This window comes from Pipistrellus hanaki (assembly GCF_964339955.1).
Source record: "Pipistrellus hanaki genome assembly, chromosome: 7".
NCBI classification, from domain to species: domain Eukaryota; kingdom Metazoa; phylum Chordata; class Mammalia; order Chiroptera; family Vespertilionidae; genus Pipistrellus; species Pipistrellus hanaki.
The window spans coordinates 68512745-68534474 of record NC_140509.1 but is presented as its reverse complement, the minus strand read 5'-3'; the positions used below and the strand labels follow the sequence as shown (position 1 = coordinate 68534474).

Below are 21730 nucleotides of genomic sequence, written 5' to 3'. Positions count from 1 at the left end.
TAGTGTATGCAAAGCATGGAATTAGGCTTCCAAAGCCTGGGGTTTTATTTCCAAATCTGTGTAATCTCAATCTCCTGTGTATCTTGTTTCTTTTTCAGTAGAAGGAAGATGTTGGAATAGATCATTTCTAATCTTTTTATCTTGTAAAGCATTTGATTTATCTGATATGGCAGAAAGTAGGACACCATGGAGAGTGTGTGAACATTAGGGACATGAGGAAAATGGTATTTCAGGAATACTGCTATAGAAGATGAATGGGCATGAGAAAGGCCTGGAATAGGAGAGAATTACAGTCTCCTAGCAACCTAAGAACCATATGGAAGCAGAAATGGGAAGAAAAAAATAAGCACTAGAGCCATCTATGAGCAAAATCCAAGAGCATTTGGTCATTGACTAGATTGGGCACTGTACTCTCTTCTGTTTAGCTGAGCAAGTTTGTTTGGACCTTGATCCTTATTAACAAAGGTTTTAATACCAACTGTATGTGTGAGAGAGAGAGTGAGAAGAGAGAGAGAGAGAGAGAGAGAGAGAGAGAGAGAGAGAGAGAGATGAGGATGATAGAGTAAGCACTTTATTTTCTAGGGTGATGTACAAAAGACCTTTTACAACTTCTCTACAGAGAGGTTTAGACTTTCAGGCCGACACTAAAAGACTAGGGAACTTCAACAAACAACCTATTCTAGCAAACCCTAGAGACTTTGCTTCAGAGAAGGGTTTAAACTTTGTCACTGGAGTAGACTGGCTACATAAAATAAAACATGCTGTAGCTATCTCCCTGTAAATTGTTTGTATTCTGTTTAATAGGAGTAACTTGACTCCCATTCTCTGTTTCATAAGGGAGAGTAAACTACCCTGGGAGGCTATTTTAATGATAAAATAGTTTAAAGAATAATTCATTCTCCTTCCCATCTCAGAATTCCCTTCTTCTTCACTATTACTAGAATGCACCCACCACAGTAACTTTAAGAAAATCTTGGTACTTTCCCTTTTCACCTATGAAAAAACTCAGGAATGATATGTTTAAAAAAAAATGTTATCTCAGTAAACTTTGCTTTCATAAAGCAATATATTCTCTGGGGAAATAAATATCTTCCAAAGTCTGGTTCACCTCCAATCAATTGGTGTTAAAGTATCTTCGTGGGACATATAATTGCAAAACTTCCTTTGGGTGAATACTGGCCTTGCACATTTCACTAAGCAGGTATAAGCCAGGCATACTTTCTTCCGATATTATCCATGTCCTGCTTCTAGTAGGTCTGTGTGTGAGATACTATAGCAGTGGGATGCTCTCACTGGTCAAAAGCAATTCATTAGCATTTAAAAGGGGTAAGGAGGAGGAATAAAAAAATAAAATACTTACTCGGTCCTAGACCGATTGAGAAAGCAGCAACATAAACAAGTAAGCTGGCCAAGGATAGCCATTTCAAAAAAGGTGGGACTTCCACAGGGTCTGTGACTATCTGGTATTCCGTTTGGCTCAGTCCAGCATTCAGTAAGGATGCTGAGGTCGTCTCCCCTCCCTTATCCACACCGTTTCCCCTGGGCATTAATGAGCTTCTGCTGTGGGACGTGATCCCCTTGAAGGGCTCTGTAAGAGTTTCATTGCTGGCTGACAAGTTTCTTGATCCATAGAACACCGACTCATCCAAGGACTGGTTGATAAGAGTCTGGCTTCTGCAGATAATGGTGAAGTTCATGTGGATGTTGAGATTCACAATGCCCATGGTCACCAAGGAGGCTGCCATCACGGAAGAGCCAACACAGAGGAAAGTTTTGGCCCCAACGTGGTCTACAAGAAGCGTGGCTGGGATGGTGCTGATGACCTTGACCACCCCAACACCCGTGGAAGCTAGGCTAGCTGCCTCATTGCTTTGGAAGCCAACAGATTTCAAAACAGTTGATGCATAGAATAATATGTTTGGTTGGCCAGTGATTTGTACAAAAAACACCAGTGTTAGCCCTATCATTATTCTGGTCCTCATGTTGTCCTTCGAACGAAACAGATCCCAAAAGCTATACTGATATTCATCTTTCAGGGAAGATTTTATCAGAGTGAGTTCCTCCATTGTGTCTGAGAGGGATCTCAACCTTTGAAGGACCTTGCCGGCAGCTTCCTCCTGTCCTTTCATCACCAGGAATCGAGGACTTGGAGGAAGAAAATACATTCCAATCGCTTGTAAAACTCCCAAGGGAATAACAAGGCCGAACATGTACTTCCATCCATGGGAAACATTGGCAAATGCATAATTTGAAATGTAGGCCAGAAGAATGCCAATGACAATCATCAACTCATTCAGTGACACCAGAAGACCCCGTCTGTGCTGTGGGGCAATCTCGGCGATGTAAACACAAGTGGCAATTGAAGAGAGTGCAATGGAAACCCCTATAGCAATGCGTCCCACTATAAGGACCGTGTATGATAAACTGAGTATCAAGACTAGGCTTCCAAGTCCAAGTAGGCAGGACGACAAGATGATGGCAGCCCTTCTTCCATACGTGTCAATGAGGACCCCTCCCGTGAGAGAGGTAATTAAGGCCCCAATGAGGAGGGAGCTCACGACCATTTCCTGCTCCTGGCACGTGAGGGCTAATAAGGTTCTTAGCTGAAGAAGAGCCCCGGAGATGATCCCAAGTTCATAGCCCACCAGGAGGCCACTGACAGCTGCTGTGACAGATGACAGAAGAGTAAACATGCCGCACCCTGCAAGCAGAGAGAAATAGAGGTCAGTTCTGATTGTTATTTTAAACATACATAAGTAGAATATCCTATATAATAAAAAGCAAGAGTCATCATAACGGAGATGACCAGAGACCATACCACCACAGCTCCTCACTGGGCTGGCCCTGCCCCTTGGCCCAAGCAAGCAGTTATGGGCAATCAGGCAGGCAGCCAGGGTGGTTAGGGGTGATCAGGCAGGCAGGCAAGTGGTTACGGGCAATCAGGCAGGCAGGAGAGCAGTTAGGGGCAATCAGGTAGGCAGATGGCCCCTCACAGGGCTGGCTCTGCCCCCCAGCAAAGAGGGAGGCCCAGGCCAACCAAGTCATTGTACCCCAACCTGTTGCCTGTAGAGAGGCCACCAGTGGCAGGGGAAGGGGAGGTGGGCAGACTGCACAGATGGCAAGCAGTGGCAGTGGCAGGGGTGGGGGGCCAGCTGCCTGCAGCCAGGTTAAGAAAAGCCCCGATAGGTGCCAATTTCAGGCCAGGCCTAGGGACCCTACCCAAGGAGTCCCAGATTGTGAGAAGGCACAGGCCAGGCTGAGGGACCCCCTCGAGTGTACAAATTTTTATGTACTGGGCCTCTAGTAGTAAGATAACATGCTAACCAAAAAAATGGTTAGCTATAAGAGAAAGAATATTCTTTTTAAAGAGAAGGGTAGAGACATTTAGGAAGACAGTTCCTTCTTTTTTAAAAAAAATATTTTATTGATTTTTTACAGAGAGGAAGGAAGAGGAGTAGAGAGTTGAAAACATGGATGAGAGAGAAACATCAATCAGCTGCTCCCTGAACACTCCTTACTGGGGATGTGCCAATAACCAAGGTAAATGCCCTTGACCTGAATTGAACCTGGGACCATTGAGTCTCCAGGCCGACGCTCTATCCACTGAGCCAAATTGGTTAGGTCAACAGTTCCTTCTATTTGTGATGTTTATGTTACTCTAAGTTTTGAGCCAATAGTTTTGCAAGACAAGCAGATGACACGATAAAGACTGAACAAACAGTTCAGTACCTTTCTCCTGCCTTGGTGTTGGATCAGACATTTAGATAGCCTGGCTCCTCCGGTTCTACCCTGGTTCTCTAAAGGCAAATAAATGCTTGAGGGCAGGATAAAGAGAGTAGGAGCTTCAAGAAGTGCTACCAGCTTCCCACTGTGTACCCTGGGGAGAATGAGCACAGCTCCCAGGAAACCATTCTACTGTCTCTTGGCCACAGGTGGGCCACCATTGGCTTTTGCTGAAGCACATGAAGGTGTGGGGAGGGTTTGGAGGAGGTGTGAGTGCCTTAAAGAAGTCAAGGCTGTGTCAGAAAGAAGGGAGGGAGAAATGGATGTAGGGCAGGAAATCAACCATACCTATTACTGGCTCTGAGTAAGGAGGAGAAGATGGAACAAAAGGAAGAAAGCTCAAACGTTACCTCTATTTTTCTATTATTATAATGCTAAAATTTGAGGAAGTCTGGCCAGTATGGCTCAGTGGCTGAGTGTTGACCCATGGATAATTTAATTCCTGGTCAGGGCACATGCCCAGGTTGTAGACTCGATCCCTAGTAATGGGGCATGCAAGAGGCAGCTGATCATTGATTCTCTCTGATTATTGATGTTTCTATCTCTTCCTCCCTCTCCCTTTCTCTATTAACTCAATAAAAATATATCTTTTTTAAAAAGCTGAGGAAAATGGCAAAATATTAAATTATTAATTTTGGTCATAGGTATACAGATGTCTGTAACTTATCAAAACAGAAACAAAAAGTAATTGAGGAAAAAAACATTGCAGGCACAGGAAACAGCAGTTTACCAGGCCTGAGATCATGTTTCAAACTTGTCAGACAGCCAGTACATCATGTGTGGGGCATAGCATAAGCTTCAAGAGTACGGTGGAGAGGGCATCCATGACATGCGTAAGTACAGAGGGGACACTTCATGAAGACCTAGCAGGTGACAACTTTTTATTGTATCCCAAGTATATGGGGTCAATGCCTACTGGCTGCTAAGAGGGCACTGTCACTGAGTTTCTTGGGGCTGTGTGCAGATGAGTTCTTCCAGGGCAAAGATGGGTAGCAGGGAGCAATGTGTTGCCTTAGTCCTGACAAGAGATGATGCTAGCTTAGACTAGGGTGTGAGGAGTAGAACTGAAGGCAAGTACATTCAAGTACATTCAAGAGGTAAAAAAAAAAAAATTGACTACACATGCTCATGAACTGGAATTGGAGGTAAGGAAGTGGATTAGAATCCACAATGGCTCAATGGTTTGAGTAGTTGGTTGAGTAGAGATTGGGGAGGAGCAGTGGAAATCAGAAGTTCCATTTTAGATTTATGAAAATGTCTTGATTGTTTTACCCAAGTAGGAGACTGAGTATAGAGCTTTGCAGCTTAAAAGGTAGGTCAAAGATGGAGCTATGTCTCTGGGATTCAGGGGCATGTATTTGGTATTTACAATAATGGGAATGAATGAGATCACTTAGGGCAGTGGTCGGCAAACTCATTAGTCATCAGAGCCAAATATCAATTGCTTCACATCTCTGCTTGTCATTTTTCATTTTATTTATATTTGATGTGTTGGTCTCTGATATTCAGATTGGAGAAATAGTGATTTGAAGAATGAAACACTTCAGAGACAGATTGAGTGAGGCACCCCAGAAGGGGATTTAGAGTGACAGAGGACAGCATGGGGATACTGAGTCAAGGACATGGGGGAATAGATGGCAGAACTGATCAAGGAGTAGAAGATTGTCCTTGGAACCCTGACCATGCATGCCGCCTCCTTAGTTTTTCCCTTTTGTTAGATGGGAATGACTGCTTCCCTACTGAAGGAAAGAACCCAGGAAACACCATGCCCTTCCTTGGTGCTCTATGAACCAACTTTAGAAAGAGCCTGCGGTGGCCGGTGAAGGAGGAGTGGGAGTAAGGGATGGGCAAGCCAGCTTCTTGTAGTCTGGGGGAAATGTCTTCCAAGAGGAAAGGGATCCAGCTTTTTCTTCTGCTTTCTGGACTTAACTCCACATGCCTAATTTTTTTTAGGGCTCATAGGACACTGACAAACTGGGATGTATGCAAAGGGTCTGGAAACCATCCCAATTTGTCCATGTCCCTCTTGAGACCTAGTACTCAGTATAATTCTTCAGAGATATAATAAGTTATTTCTATAAGAATTGCTTAAATGCTTTTTACAAAATCAAAAAATTATATATCCTTTAATCTATGTAGGAAATGTGCTTTCAAAAGCTTAAAAAGTTGTAATAGGATTCTATGATCCTATTCTCACAAGGGGGCATGTATACCAACATGGAGTTACATGCTTCAGAATTAAGCTAAGGTCTTCATTGTCCAAATTTTATTTGAGGAGCATACCTTCCCCGTTGTACGCTTTAAGGGCCACTACCCCAAACTAGCTTCCCCATTCACCTCATGACTGCCACTTGTTACTGCTGCATGTCTACTACAGTCCTCTGTTTGCCCACTCGGGATTTTAATTCCAATTCAGTGTGGAAGCCTAGTTCCTAATGCTCCAGACATGGCATCCCTGTGACCCCTTAACAGTGGTCGTCAAACTCATTAGTCAACAGAGCCAAATATCAACAGTACAACGATTGAAAAATTTTTTGAGAGCCAAATTTTTTAAACTTAAACTTCTTCTAATGCCACTTCTTCTTCAAAATAGACTTTCCCAGGCCATGGTATTTTGTGGAAGAGCCACACTCAAGGGGCGAAAGAGCCACATGTGGCTTGCGAGCCGCAGTTTGCCAACCACAGCCTTAGGACTTTGTAGTGATGCAGAAAGAGTCCCCCAAGATGTGCCTCAGGGGTATGCAGATTATTCTGAGTTAAAGGAGACCAAGATTCTCAGGGCTCTAGAGCAACCACTCTTCCCCTTAACTACCTGGAAAAAATTAAATTAGGAGTTTGACCCATTTTGGGAGTTATCACCAGAAATAACTTTTTACCCACCTATATGGCAGGGCAAACTATTTATTACTGAACATGCTCTTTCCCTGCAGTTGCCTTCTGAAGCCCCAAGGTATAATACCTTACCTCATTCCTTATCTCAGGAAGTCATAGAGACCTCAACTTCCTTTTCTATCTCTGACTCTCATGTATGCAGCATTCCCATACATATGCATGTAATTAAATTTGCTTATTTTCTCCTGCTAATCTGCCTCGTGTCTGATTATGAGACCAGCCAGAAGAACCTTGAGGGTAGAGGAAAGTTTTTCCTCCCCCTCAACTTCCTTCACAGATAATTATCCTGGTGCTATTTTACCACATAAAAACAATGAGGAGAGACATAAAGAGTGGATGTTTTCCTGTGTCTGCTTTTTGGCTGCCGATGATAGAAGCAAGATGTTATCCTATGGATGCCAGAAAGCAAAGAGAACTCTTCCAGGAAGCAGGAGGAAAGAGAAAGGATGTGGCAGGAAGGTGGGATTTCTATTTGCCTAAATGCGATGGGAGAGTCTGGGGCGGCTGTGTGGACAGGAGCAGCAGCCAGCACTGAGGGAGAGAGCGGGGTGAGGAATCACAATTAGTGCCTTTTCAAAAAATGACAAGGAACACCCAACCCTGAAGTCAAACAGTCTGCACTCAATGTTCCTGAGAAAGGTTAGCTTTCCCGGCCATGTTGCTCATGGCCTAGCTTTACAGGGGCCCTGCCCTGACACCTCTGTGGTCTCCAAAGTGCTCAGCCTTTGTGGACATCACAGAAGTGGCCACTGGCTGGGGATCAGCAGCTGGCCCCCACAGGCTCTGGATCATGCCTACCGCCTGTGTGGCTCCTCACCAGAAGCCAGCAGTCTGATGATGCAGTGAGGGCTTTTTAATCAGGTAATGAAGGGAGACTGGTCCTATCACAAGTGAGATCACGGCCAGGAGGCTTTGCACAAAGGACAGGCAGCCCCACAAGCCAGCAGACTGCAGCCATGGGCGACAACAATGGCTGCATTGTCTGCCCGGCTCACCAGGACTCAGATGAAACCACAATGAGCCGGAATGCACAGAAACACTCCACTTTTGCACAGTATTTGAGTTTCTGACTGTTTTCTTTCCCCTCTTCTCCCCATATGCCTATTACAGAGTATGTTCATCATACACACTCAATAAACACTTGCTGGCTGACTCAATCCTATAGCATGAATAGCATGTGTACCCAGGTGGGGTGTGTGTGTGTGTGTGTGTGTGTGTGTGTGTGTGTGTGTGTTTGTTGTTGTTGTTTTTGTGTGTGTGTTTTTTGGGGGGCAGGGGGCAGGTAACCAGCTTGACCAACTGTGAATGCTTCACAAATTTAAAAGACCCTTATTTCTTGTTTTGCTTGAGAAAACCTTGTAGTAGCCACCAAATTTCCTTGTATCTGTGGTCTCCCCTTTCTCTGCTCCTTCTCCCCGAATACCAACCCATCTTTCAAGAGTCATTTCAAGGGCCACCTCTCATGACAACCACCTTGCTCTGCCTTATTTTGCGGCTCCTCTGTGCTTCCGATGATAGAAGATGTGGGTTTTGGCACCATGTGAATAATCAATAAATGTTTCTTGAGTGGATAAGTAAATACTGGCCCTTGTTCTCCCCCACGCAGGTTTATCAGCAGATTAAGGTTAATACCTAGTATTACATAATGGTTAGCATATAGAACTCAATGTACACATAAATGCCTTGCATTTAGACAGCACACCGTTAGCATTTCTCTAAAGCTTTCAGCACTGTTATTATTAACCTGCGAACATGAAAAGCATTGTACAGACCACAAAGTGTTTCATTGTCCCTCATGTGTTTGTAGTTTATTGAATGTCAGCCCCGTGCGTCAGCCCGGACTCGGCACTTAGCAGTGGAGCAGGTGTTCAGGTCTCACTGCGGTCTCCAGGTATCAGCTGTCCAGCCCATGCAGACCACGTGCTGTTTCTGGGAGATGCTGTGTACCTTTGCAGACTTGTGCTTCTCTTCATGCTGTTCCCCCTCCCAGCATGGCCTTCCCCTTACTTCAGAGTCTAGAGAAACCCAGGTTTATCTTGGAAGATCCAGCTGAAACATCCCTTCCTCTCCAAAACCTTGCCAGACTCCCTCTCATTAATCTCTCTGCCCTCTCTTGCCTTCAAGTGTGTGACCTTACAGTACCTCCGGTAATGCTTAGTTATGTTTGTTTTCCGCCTTACAGAGGGAGTACCTTGAGAGCAGAAGTGTCTGTATCGTGGGGGCCCACTGTACCTGATGCAAGAGCTCAGTAGAGGTGTTGGGTGACACAGGAAGGAGGAGCAAAGGAAGAGCACGGGCTTAACCAGAAAGTTCCCTCACTCTCCCCAAGGGCAAGTGCCATGGACAGATGAGCGGTGGCTCCCACAGCTGACAAAGGCCCCAGAGGTCCCACGGTCTCTTATCTCTGGACCCAGTGTGGTAGGAAATATTGGGTATGAGCCTTCATTTAGCCAGTATTCCCTCCTCCCCTACATGGCAATGCTTTCATTAGCATAGAGTGAAACTCAGACCACAAAAACTTGGCCTCTCTCTGTGCCTCCTATTATCTGACCTTTCTCGGACAAAAAGGTAGGAACTTTGCTTTCACGCCTTCCTTTTGTCCCTCCTTCAATGTGGAGCTTCACTGAGGATAAAGTACTTTTTTCTTCTATTGTTTTGTGCAACTAGTTGAGTTCTACTAAAAAAAAAAAAAAGATTTTTCCTTATATTTTGGGGTATTTTTCTCCCAGATTATTTAAGAGTCATTCTTTTAGCTTTAGTTATAGATATATTGATTTCTTCTCTTATCTTTATCTCCTTGTCCTTTTTATGTGCATCTGGAATAACTTCTCATATGTATCCTCCACATCACAGATTCCAGATAACAATTCTTCTCTTGCACTTTTAGCTTCCTCACACTCTTTCCGCATCTCTGTCTGTTTGCATGTTGGTTCTCAGCTAGCTTTAGCTCGTGGCACCTCTGTTTACTCTTATCATTCATTAGATGTTGTTGACTTAAACCTCTTTATTCAAAGTTGATTTAAAAAATAGAAAACAGAAATCAGATGCTTTACAAAGCTTGTTTCTCATAAGAAGAAATCTCAGAATGCATGCATTGCCTTTGTATTTAAAACATGCTTGCCAAAAACCAGATCTGCTGCATTCTCTGTGCCCGGTCCCCACAAATCACCGGTGATATTTCTGACTTCAAGAAACCACAAGCCTGACAAGCAAAGGCTGAAAACATCGTGGCACCTGTTGTTTAACTAGAGAGAAGACCAAGTTGAGTTTGGTGTCTCCAAGAATTCTATCCACCCTTCTGTTCCCGTCTCCTCAGAGGGTTGGCTTTTGTCCAGACTTGTCTTCATAGGTGCCAGGTGGCTGCCACAGTGTCATGCGTAAGACTCACTCACAACCAGTTTCAAAGGCAAGAGACAATGGAAGAAGGCTCAGGGCAAGACTTCTTTCCTTTTATCAGGAAAGGAAATTTCCAGAAGCACCTGGAAGACGATGAAGTTCCAGACACAGTGCTCCAAAATATGGTATCTTGGCATACTGGATATTTTTAGCTGAAGGAGTTTAAGAAGCAGGAGGGTCCCTCTGGCCTTTCCCTCACTCTTCCCCCAAAGCAGGTCATAAAAACCCAGTAAGAAGTGCCCTCCCTATACTAGGAGACAAGTAATGATCTTATCTCCAAAAAGAAGCCAGGAGGAATCCAAACAAACTGGTCTTGTTAAATTTCTCCCAGATTACTACACTTACCTCATACTCTCTCATCTATCATACTTCTACACCAAACCTGGCATAAAAATACTTAGGTTTAACAATTTCTTTGGGTCTCCATTTCCTTATGAAGACTCCCATAGCTCATAAAACTTGTATTAAAGAAATTTGATTGTTTTTCTCCTGTTTAATCTGTCTTTGTCAGTTTAATCTTCAGATCCAGCAAGGGACCCTAAAAAATTGAGGAAAACGTTTGTTCTTCCCCTACAAGGTCACCCCAATGTCTCATTAACCAGAGTCAGTGGGATCTGTGGTCAAACTTAGCTGCAAGAGAGGCTGAGAAGTGAGTATCTGAATCTTTTAGCTTCCAGGTAGGAAAGGTAGAAAATCAGAAGGGAGTTCCAACAGCTGTTAGGCTGGCAGTGTCTGACCTCATTCTAGCTGCCCAGTTGCAGCTGCAAGTTTCTCTTAATCAGACCTGGAGGAGCAATTGCCGTGCATAGTTACTAGCCAAATTTCTGACATTTAGAAATTATTTTTCTCATGTGATTCCATTGGACTCAGAAAAAAAATTTTTAGGGTCCCCTAACTGTGACTACGGACATTATTCCTGCATTATTTAAAGCAGCCTGTAGGTTCTTTGCTTAGCACATCAAAAATAGCACATAAAAAACCAGTGGCTCCTCCAGGCTTTGCCCTTTCTCACACTGATTTCACGCCCCAAAATGCAACGAACACTGTTTTTCCCCATCTAGCCCAAAGTTGCTGGAATCTTAGAAATTGTAATCCCTGAAGAGATATAGAAAGAGAAATAATAATGACAAGATAGGCTGGGAAGAATTGCACTGTGGAACAAACTTCCCTCTGAAGAAGTGTCTCTAAGGGGCTATGAAACATCTCTTTCTCTAGTTGGTAAAAATTCTTTCAATGAGGGATGCACAGTGAGAGTCTGGAAATCTAACATTTTACTGCCCCATTTTATTTTATTTATTTTTAAATATATTTTTATTGATTTCAGAAAGGAAGGGAGAGGGAGAGAGAGATAGAAACATCAATGATGATGGAGAGTCATTGACTAGCTGCCTCCTACACGCCCCCACACTGGGGATCGTGCCCACAACCTGGGCATGTGCGTTGACCAGGAATTGAACCATAACCTCCTGGTTCACAGGTCGACACTCAACCACTGAGCCATACCAGCCAGGCTACTGACCTATTTTATATTACCCCCATGTTTGCATTTTATATAGGGTTAACTCAGAACCCTGATAGATCCAAGAACACATATTTTATCTGGGAACTTGTAATCTTATAAAAGACACATTCGTTGCATGTTAAATTAGGAAACTAGCTAAATTAGAACTCAATAAATTTCTGAAATGAGTGTACCTGGATATCCAATTCACAGGTCAGATCACAGAACAGAGCAGAAGTTAAAAACATCAGTGCTGGATGGTTGGTCAAGTGAGAAAAACCCTGGACTGGATTTAGGATACTGAGGTTCAGATTCCTGTGCTACCTGGAATAAGTCACTTTGCTTCTCTCTAGGAGTCACCTGGGCTTAATGGTGAAGAAACAGTCTGGAATCAGAGCACCTGATTAGTTTCCAGCTAGACTTTGATGTGTCTCTTAACTTTCCTGTTCCTCTGTGTCCTCATTCCTAAAATAAAGGTAATAATATTACCTACATTATAAAGATGTTATGAGAATAAATGAGATAGAAGAGTACCCAGTGCATGGCTGTTGCTCTCTCAGTCTCAGTTTCCTTATCTGTGAAATGGGGGTAATATTATCTCATTGGATTATTATAAAGATAAGAAGTGAAAATATTAATGGAAGTTCTTGGCTCACAAACTTCAACCAAGATTTGTGTAGTCTCAACAATGGGGTAAACCCTATAACAGGGAAATAAAACTTTGAAATAGTCTCTTACTGATAGCAATGGATGCAAAATGATACTTGTACTCAGCACAACAATTATGCCTTTTTATAAGTCCTTGAATTCCTTTGTTTTTGGCAGTATCTGCATAATTAGGCCTATAGCATGGGAGATTTTATCTGTGATTTTGTCTTGGGGTTTCCACAGTTTTGTTTCCCAATGGAAATAAAACATTTTGTTTTCAGCTTGGGAATGCTCTCTCACTGATCAAATTGATTCTAATTGCAACTTTCACCCCTATTCTTATACAGCCTTGCACACCTGAGGCGGAAGTAGCATTTTGGGCAGGTTACTAAGTTAGCATTGCATATAGCTCCTGACTTCAACTTCCACGAAGTGTGGCAACAGGTGTGTGCAGGAGCACAGCATTTTGGGTAAAATAATACAGACATAGTTTACACTCCCAGAGCCTAACAACGCCAGGCAGACCAGAGTCACACATGTTTCTAAGAAACAAGTGTTTCCAAGGGCAACGAGATATAGCCGGTTAAAGGTAAATTACATTTGATTTACTCAAGGAAAAAGACACTCATAAACACTCTCTGATATTTTGGCAGAACAGTATAAAGTGAGTCATTGTTGAAAAAGAAGGAAACCTCCTAAAATTAGAATAACATGATAAGTTACCTTAGTTGTATTATTACTTCTACTTAAATTGTATAAAAGAAATTAGTATATCACTGAGACATAGCCAGTTAGCACATCCATAAATGAGTGTGCTGTGACATAAGAAGGATAATGATGCCACTGAGCCAAAATAAAGTAGAAAAAAAACACCCATATGAATGTATGATTTACTGTAAGGATAATATAGTTGAGTCAAAGTTGCAGCTGGGAAGCATTAGGGGTGGGAAAGGAATTCAGGTTTTGTGTCATTAGCTATTATTGGGTACTTTTTGAGGGAAGATGGGAAGGTAAATAATTCTTACATAGTTTTTGGTCTGAGGGGTAAAAGGGTTTGGTACCTCAAAGTATGCCTTTTGTAATATTGATTGTTTTAGGCTGGTTATTTTTTAGAAAAGACTCTGGGGGAGAGAAAGGGAAAGAGGTTAGGAATCCTTGACCTTCTAACTGTAAGATTTAGAGAGAGGACCTGACCCAGGAAGAGAGCTACCATCATAGCCAACCACAGTTTAATATGAACTGGGTGTGATAGACAGAGAGGAACCTAGCAAGGCCCTTTGGATCAGAGTCTTCTCTGTGTCCCACTGTTAAATGTGGCCCAGCAAACATATATTTACCAAACATTTGCTTTTCATCTGAATATGAATTACCTTCCTGCCCTATGATGTCCCAAATCACAAGATCCCTCTCCCTACTTAGCTGAAGATGGCATATAAGCCTCACATACCTCATCTGTCTTCCAGTCTCATATTCTTTGGGGGCCCCTGTATGTACATCCTACCTAATAATCCTACCTAAAAAATTAATTAATTAATTAATTAACCATCATTCTGTTACATCCACAAGCCATGCCCACCAGCCACACCCACCCGCTAATCGGAGCAAGTATGCAAATAAACCCAACCAAGAAGGCTACAGCCGCAAAGAGCAGGAGGGAGGCTTGGGTTTCCCAGGCAATGGAAGAAGCCAAGCTTTCCACCTGTCCTTGCCAGCCTAGGCCTCCACTCAAGGCTACAAAGTTTCAATTATAAAAGGTAAACAAATCCAAACAGAAACAGCTGCCGGCCACAGAGCAAGCAGAAGGCTTGTCTCCACTCCAGGCTACAAAGTTTCAATTGTAGAAGGTAAATAAATTCCAGATACCAGGGCCTCCACTTGGGTCACTGGGGGGCATGGCTGGCCTGCAAACCACCACAGGCACCTTGCTCAGGCCACCCCACGCCCCAAGGGAACCCCCACCCTGATCCTGGACACCCTTCAGGGCAAACCAGCTGGCCCCCACCCATGTACCAGTCCTCTATCCTATCTAATAAAAGAGTAATATACAGATTGATCATCACTCCAACACACCATATGGCTGTTCCCATGTGGTCAAAGACCCTGCCCCTATGTGGACTCAAGATGGCTACCACAAGATGGCCAGCAGGGGAGGGAAGTTGGGAGGGACCAGGCCTGCAAGAGAGGGCAGTTGTGGGTGATCAGGAAAGCAAGGGAGGGCAGTTGGGAGGCACCAGGCCTGCAAGGGAGAGCAGTTGAAGGCTATCAACCCTGCAGGGGAGGGCAGTTAGGGGTGACCAGGCTGGCAGAGGAGAGAAGTTGAGGACAAATGGGTTAGCAGGGGAGCAGTTAGACATTAATGAGGCTGGCAGGGAAGTGGTTAGAGGGTGATCAGGCTGGCAGGCAGAAGTGGTTCGGGCAATCAGGAAGGCAGGCAGATGAACAGTTGGGAGCCAGCAGTCGTGGATTGTGAGAGGGATGTCTGACTGCCCGGGTAGTCGGACATCCCTCAAGGGGCCCCAGATTGGAGAGGGTGCAGGCTAGGCTGAGGGACAACCCCCACCCTACCCCCCGCCCCCGTGCACGAATTTTGTGCACTGGGCCTCTAGTATGTAGTAAGTGTAGTCATTTTCTCCTGTATATCTGTTTCTTGCTAATTTATTCTTCCAGCCAGAACTTAGAAAGGTAAGAGGAAAATGTGTTGTTCTGCCCCCACAGGTCAAATAATTCCTTGCAAACAAGTCCAGTCCAATGCTTCCTCCTTCTTGTCACCATGACTTGGTGTTGTTTTACACAGCTTTCATTCCCTTATTTTATTCAATAACCCATCCTTTTGGGAAAGACTGTTTATGAGCAACAAAACTGAAACTAGGAGCCCAGACTCCGCTCAATTTAAGAATCTTATGGAACCAGTTCTTGCTCATAAAATCTGAGTAAATAGCTGCTTAGGCTCTGAGAAACCCAAGTTAATTGCACTCTAATGGGGGTTTGGAGCTCTCAGAACTCTTTCGGCCCTGAGGCTAAATAGCACTTGGGTTCCTCTTATTGAGAAAATGCTATCTACAAAACCAGATCTAAGAGCTAACTCTTCTTGAACAAGAAATATAAACCTGCACAGCTACAGCAATTAAAAATTGCATTTTAAAATCAGCTGATTTACCTTGAATATCTACCTGTAAATGGAAATTTCCTCAGGCAGCTCCAGGGTGGATTTGTTGTACTATGAATTCTGTTCTTACCAGCTTCTACACGATCTAGACCACTAGAAAGTAATCCTTTGAGAATTCACAAAAAAAGACTCTCCCATTAAGGTCCTTATCAGCAACCATCAGGCATGTTCCTGGGATCTCTAGGCCTAGCTCCCACTGGCAATCTTACTGATAGGAACGTACTGTTTAAAATAACTAACAGCTGGCACAGGGCACGGGCCTATCAGAGGAGACACTGACCGTAAAAGCAGCTCATGCACACTGGTGTCTGCCAGCTCATTTCAGTCAATCCAGGGCAGCGCCACTGCTGGGTGACTCCTTGGCCGGCCTTTGATCCATGTTTTCCAGGACCTGCCACCACAGGTTCCCACCAGTGTGTGTCTGCTGCTGCTGTGATAGCCAAGTGGTGGTCTGTGCCAAGTGGCAACCTCTCTGCCCTTCTTGGCGACATGATCTTAAAGGGGAACTAGAGCTCTTTAAGATCAGAGTGAGCCAGTGCACTCTCCCTCCTGAGATCACACACGTGCCTTTCCCCCCTTTCCTCTCCCTCCCCCACATGCATCTTCTAAACACTAAGGAGGCTTACAACCAGGGCAGCAATGGGCAGTGGCAGTTCAACCCAGAAGCCATGGGCCAAGTGGACCCCATACCCAATGGATTGGTAGACTGCAGTTGGGAACGCAAGCTAAGCGAGCCTGATGCTAGACCGGATTGTGCAAACATGGACCCAAAACTATGGGCAAGGGCTTTAATCCAGCTCTGCTAAGGACACAGCTAGATTTTTTTTCCTGGCTGGATGGAGGGAGAGGGGACCTCAGGAACTTAGGTATTTAAGTCCATGCAAATAAATGCCACTCATTCTAAAAAAAAAAAAAAAAAAAAAAAAAAAAAAGAAGGAAGGAAGGAAGGAAGGAAGGAAGGAAGGAAGGAAGGAAGGAAGGAAGGAAGGAAGGAAGGGAAAGGAAAGGAAAGGAAAAGAAAGACATGGGTGAACTGAAACAGCTCTCACCATGTTGTGTAGGGTCTTCTCCCTTCCTAGATCTTGGAGAAGCCAGTTTCCCAGGCCTTGCAGTTATCAAAAGCCTCTAGCTTAGAGCTTTGATGTGATTTCCAAGTGAGGTTAAATGTACAGTGACAGAGAGATAAGTGACTGAAGTGGAAGGGGAGATGGTTATCTGTAAATCTGGTTGTATTTCCACACAAGAGAGCCTGTACGTCCTCATAAATTCATATGTCCATAAATCCTGTCCCGTTCTTGGGAATGTCTAGCTACACACAACAATCTGCTATTATTGTGAACACACATTTATTTGTTCAATATAGGTTTTTAAAATACAATAGGTTGGGGTTTTTTTTTTGTTTTTTTTTTTTGTAGATGCTCTTTATTGATTAAGAAACTCCCACTTTTTGCCTTTTTTTTTTTTTTTCCACTGAGAGATTTTTAAATTACATTCATTGCGGTGACATTGGTTGGCATGTTCATATAGGTTTAAGGGGTGGGTTTCTATGTTACAAGATCTGCATTTTGCACCATGAAAAACATAATAATTTTTGACATGGGTTTTGTCACCTCACTTTTTAATTTATGGGAAGCCTGGAAAATTAGGAGTGGCCCCGACCTGGGTTCCCAAAGTGACTGGCCTATTGATAGTCTTGCTTCTCTCACATTTAAAGCTTTGTTATTAGGTCAAGCTGGTTGGCCTGACTCTCTGTCCCCCAAAGTTTCCCCAGTCTCTCTTACAAGTAGACTTTCCCTGGGGCTGCCCAAGGAAGCCTGAGAAAGCTGATCCTGACTGAATTTAAGATACCAGTTAAGCTAAGTCTGGGAGCCCAGTACTCAGTAAGGGCACAGTACATATGCCCCAACCAAAGAAACGGGGCCTGCCTAGCCAAGTAGTGATGGACCTGCGGTTTGCTCAGTGTGATCCCCAGCCAGGAGCCTGCCTGCTCAGGGCAACAAGGAAGGGGAGGGTAGTGAAAGAGCCAGGACACAGTGCCTTCCTCTCCCCACCTTCCTCTTTCCACAAGGTGGGCCATGGTTACTTATCTTATGTACTACACAGCTTCCATTCAAAAAGAGTTCCACAGTTTTAAAAATCTTTGAAAATTCCTTAGAGTATTTATCTGATTAGCAAAGTGTGCATTTATTAAATCTCAGCCTGGGGCATCAGGGATTTAGAAGGGTCTTAGCATGAAGTGCAGCCCTTTCTGCTGGATCAGTGAGTTTAGACCTAGGGATCCAGGCTCCGGTGTGTCAGCAGCTGGACCTGCAGTGCTGAGAACTGCATCCATGCGGTGAATATCGTTCTTGGGTTCGGACCTTTACCGTCGATCCGAGAAGAAAAAGCAGTGCTTGGGAGGGGCGGGGGGGGGGGGGGGGGGGGCGGGAAGGAGGCGGTAAAGAGAGGCTTAAGGGAACCTTCTCCTTCACCCGCTGTTTGAATCATGAAATCAGAAGAGACTGGAAGACCCGGCGTGTGAGATGGAGGAGCAGGCATTGGGCCTAGGCCAGAGGTGGCTGGAGTCAGCTTTGTGCCAGCCACTGCATGTACTTGGGCCAACCACCCATCTTCTGGCCTCATGTCCTTCTTGTTGGGATGCTGCAGAAGGCCAAGTTTCTCACTTCACCTGTGTCTGTTGTTGGCTCTAAGCACTAAGATTTCAGACTGAGCTCAACCCTGCCCTAGAAAGCCAATTATAACATGCCTACAAACACTGAGAAATTGACTAAAAGTGTACTCCCACTTTGTGTCATAGATTTTTAAAAATGGATTTCAGTTCATTAGCTCCTACTCATGGAAATAAAGCATTTTTTTTTTTCCAGTTTAAGAGGGGTTGGTCAAGGAACAACTGCCAATACTTTTCATTGTGTGTAATAGCATTAAGAGTTTAGGACTTTTGTTTTGTTTCCCTTTTCATTATCTCGTCCTGGACTGTCAGAGAAAAATTTACTACTTCAAATGCAGGAATAGTATGATAATTAGTAAGCATATTTTAAATACTCTAAGTAAAACCATGGATGTTTAAATATATAAATAAGTAGAAAAGAATATTAGCCAAATATTATTTCATTAAGCTTCAACATCTTCATCAAACAAACTAAAATATAATCCCAATAGCTAAGGTTAAGTAACTAGTCAAAATCACAGAGAGAGTCTGTACTACACATTCATTATATATGTATGTATATTTGGGTACCAAGAGATGTTTACAACTTAGAAAGAAATTACAAAAGTAATAATAAGAGGCTTGGATTAATCAAAATATAAACCATATACAGCACAAATCAAAGCTGTATTAATTTAAACTTTTAGGGAAACATTTAGGCTTCCTCTTCTGCATAATAAAAGATAATTTATAGTATTCATTTATCACTTCTTTTAAAAAGCATAAACAGTTGCACTTTAAATTACATTTTGTGCATGTATTCACCATTTGCAAATATACACACATCTTACCTTATTTAACCTATTCAGAGTCCACTGTGCTTTCAGAGCCATATCAAACTTAGTCAATTTTCAATTGTTACAGTGGAGGTCTCTCCAGGCAAAAGTTCCTTTTCATCTTCTTTGTGTTATCATTATCACCTTATTGTTGATGTCACAGCCTCAACCTGCCCTTAAGCTCAATCTTGCAGAAGTTCAGAGAGAACTTTTGTAACTTTCTCTTCATCCCCTTGCCTGCCCTTAGACTGGGGAGCAGAACACACTTAGAGAAAGCCTTGCTTAAGAGAGGACTGGGCCATTGAAAGATGACCTCAAATATTACTCATTTTTTACTGGAAGTGGGAAATCAAGAGAAGGCTGAGCAGGGAGCAGGACTAGGAAGAAGGACAGCTTCTCAGCCCCCAAGAGGTGCCATTCTGCCTCTGTGAGAGATGTCTTGGATGGAACTCCAAGAGCAGACAAACCCACAATGCAAATGTAAGTATGTAGAGCCATTGCAAGGTGAATGCTTTTGTATCATTTGGGGTTTTGGATTATTCATGAAATCCCAATATATGGATTGGGGATGTATTATATGGTTAGGGGGCACAGAGCTAAGAAAAGCAATAGGAAGGGGAGAATTATTTGTGTTTGACTTCATTTCATATACCCTGTCTCTGTCCTTTTGAGAACAAACTGAATGGATAGGAAGAGGCAGCTCCAAGTGTGCAATATGTGCGTGGGAACTGTATCTGGGGAAGTGAAGAAAGGTGTTCTCTTTGGTGTAGCCAAGATGACTGAAATGAATTAAAACTTCTGCAAATTTAACCTCCGGAAGAAAAAAACATGAACCCTCAGTTCAAAAGGCTGGGTTTAAAGAAAGCAGGAGCAAGCCAGCAGCAGTTTTAGGCTACCAATAGAATAAAGCTCCAACTCAGCACAAACAGATGCTGGGAACTTAAAAAACAAAGTTGTGTTCATTGATTATGTAACTAATAACTTCATGAAGCCTGCTTAGATTTTAAAATGTCCACTTGTTACAGGTGTCCATTTGTGACAACAGATGGAAAAAAAAAAAACCCACAAAAACAAAAAGGTGTGTATGCCTGTGTGGGGTGCATGTGTGTTTACACGTGACTATCTCGCCGGTCCATCATCCCGAAATGAAAAAAGGATTTACACTATACTGTCAGCGCCATCGGTGGGACCCAGCTCAGCAATCTGTGGAACTTCAATTGTCACATTGTACCTCCTTGTCACTCCTTCCCCCAGATCCTGCCCCCTCTTCTCCGTGCACCCAGCACACGCTCACGTGTACACACACACACACACACACACACACACACACACACACAGGAGTGAGATGCGAGCTCAGCCCGCCTGCCTGGCTTTACCTCTGGCGCAGGGAGGATGCGGGCCGCCGCGGGCCCTGTCGCAGCCATCTGTCCCGGGCGGGCTGTCCTTCGGGCTCAGCAGACCGGGGCCCTCCGTGCTCTCAACAGGTACCATGGCCGAGCTACAGCCCTTCCCTGCGCACCGATCCGCCGCCACGGCCCCCCGCGACCGCAGTGGTCACTCTCCCCATGGCCGCATGCTAAAGAAGGGGAAGAAAGAAAAAAAAGAAGAAAAAAAAAAAACTTCGGGCAAAAGCCAATGTGATTTGTGACCAACTTTGTTTCTATTTCCGAAGGCTTTGCCCTTTTCGGTGACACAGGCTGTTGCTATTCCAGGCAGCCTATCGCAGGCGGGGGGCGGGCCGTGGCTCCCTCCCAGCGCTCCTTGGGCCCGCCTTCATGGGCAGAGCCGGGCGCCAAGGGGTTAAAAGGCTGGGGGGAAAAGGGAGCTCAGACACCCCGAGTTTGGCCATTCAAGAGGGGCGGCAGCGCTGGATTCCTGCACCTTTGCAAAAAGGCGCAGATTCAAACGCTGGCAGACAGCGAGTGGGGGCCCAGACCACGCACAGATGGTCTCAGTTAGCCTTGCAGAGAGAGGAGCACTGTGTGCCAATACACAGCAGAAGGGAAGGTGTGTTGAGTTTGCAGCAAGACTGTTGTGTTTCCAAGAGTCATGACACTTACCAGTTTGCACAAAGCATGACACATCTGAATTGTTTCCACCTGATTTTACTCTAGAGGTGAATGCCGTATGGACTTTCTCCTTCTCCAAAGCCTGCCAGACCGATCAAGGCCCCAGACCAGGTATACACACACTCAGAATGCATACACCAGTGGTCCGCAAACTGCGGCTTGCTCGCTTGCCACATGCGGCTCTTTGGCCCCTTGAGTGTAGCTCTTCCACAAAATACCACGGCCTGGGCAAGTCTATTTTGAAGAAGTGGCCTTAGAAGATGTTTAAGTTTAAAAAATGTGGCTCTCAAAAGGAATTTCAATCGTTGTCCTGTTGATATTTGGCTCTGTGGACTGAGTTTGCCGACCACTGTCATAGATTATTTGGATTTCTTATCCCTTGGGACGGTAGCAAAGTAATCCAGTTTACATCACGCACAGTTGTCTTTAAGAGAGGAACCGACCCTAAGTCTCTGCCAGGTTGTGCGATAGACTGACTGTAGGAGGAGAGGCCAGACTAAGTGCCCCGGGTGTGGGTGTGATGGACATATAATCTGAAACCAGATCAGGCCTTGAGAAAGAGGACTTCTTCCAGATTGTGAGTATATTTATAGAAAATGTCTTGCAGAGTTTTAGGATAGCTTGCCTTCAGCTATGTATTCACAAATCATATTTATTGGAAAATCTTGAGCAGCAATCAGAATTATTTTAGAAAACCATTAGGAGTGAAAACTAAAATTTATGGAGCCAGGAACTGTGATCAGAGTATGACTCTTTTGAGGAAAATGTGTGAGGCAGACACCTACATTACAG

At 44.1% G+C, this 21730-nt stretch overlaps 1 protein-coding gene across 1 annotated transcript in view; it reads right to left on the bottom strand.

Annotated features, from left to right (window-relative positions):
* SLC2A12 (solute carrier family 2 member 12) overlaps positions 1-20479 on the bottom strand; it is a 46979-nt gene extending 26500 nt beyond the window's left edge. Inside the window, 2 exon segments of the mRNA XM_084890839.1 lie at positions 1361-2701; positions 20246-20479. Coding sequence (XP_084746965.1) covers positions 1361-2701; positions 20246-20360 — 1456 coding nt within the window. The 5' untranslated portion in view covers positions 20361-20479.
* Positions 20480-21730: the final 1251 nt, after the last annotated feature.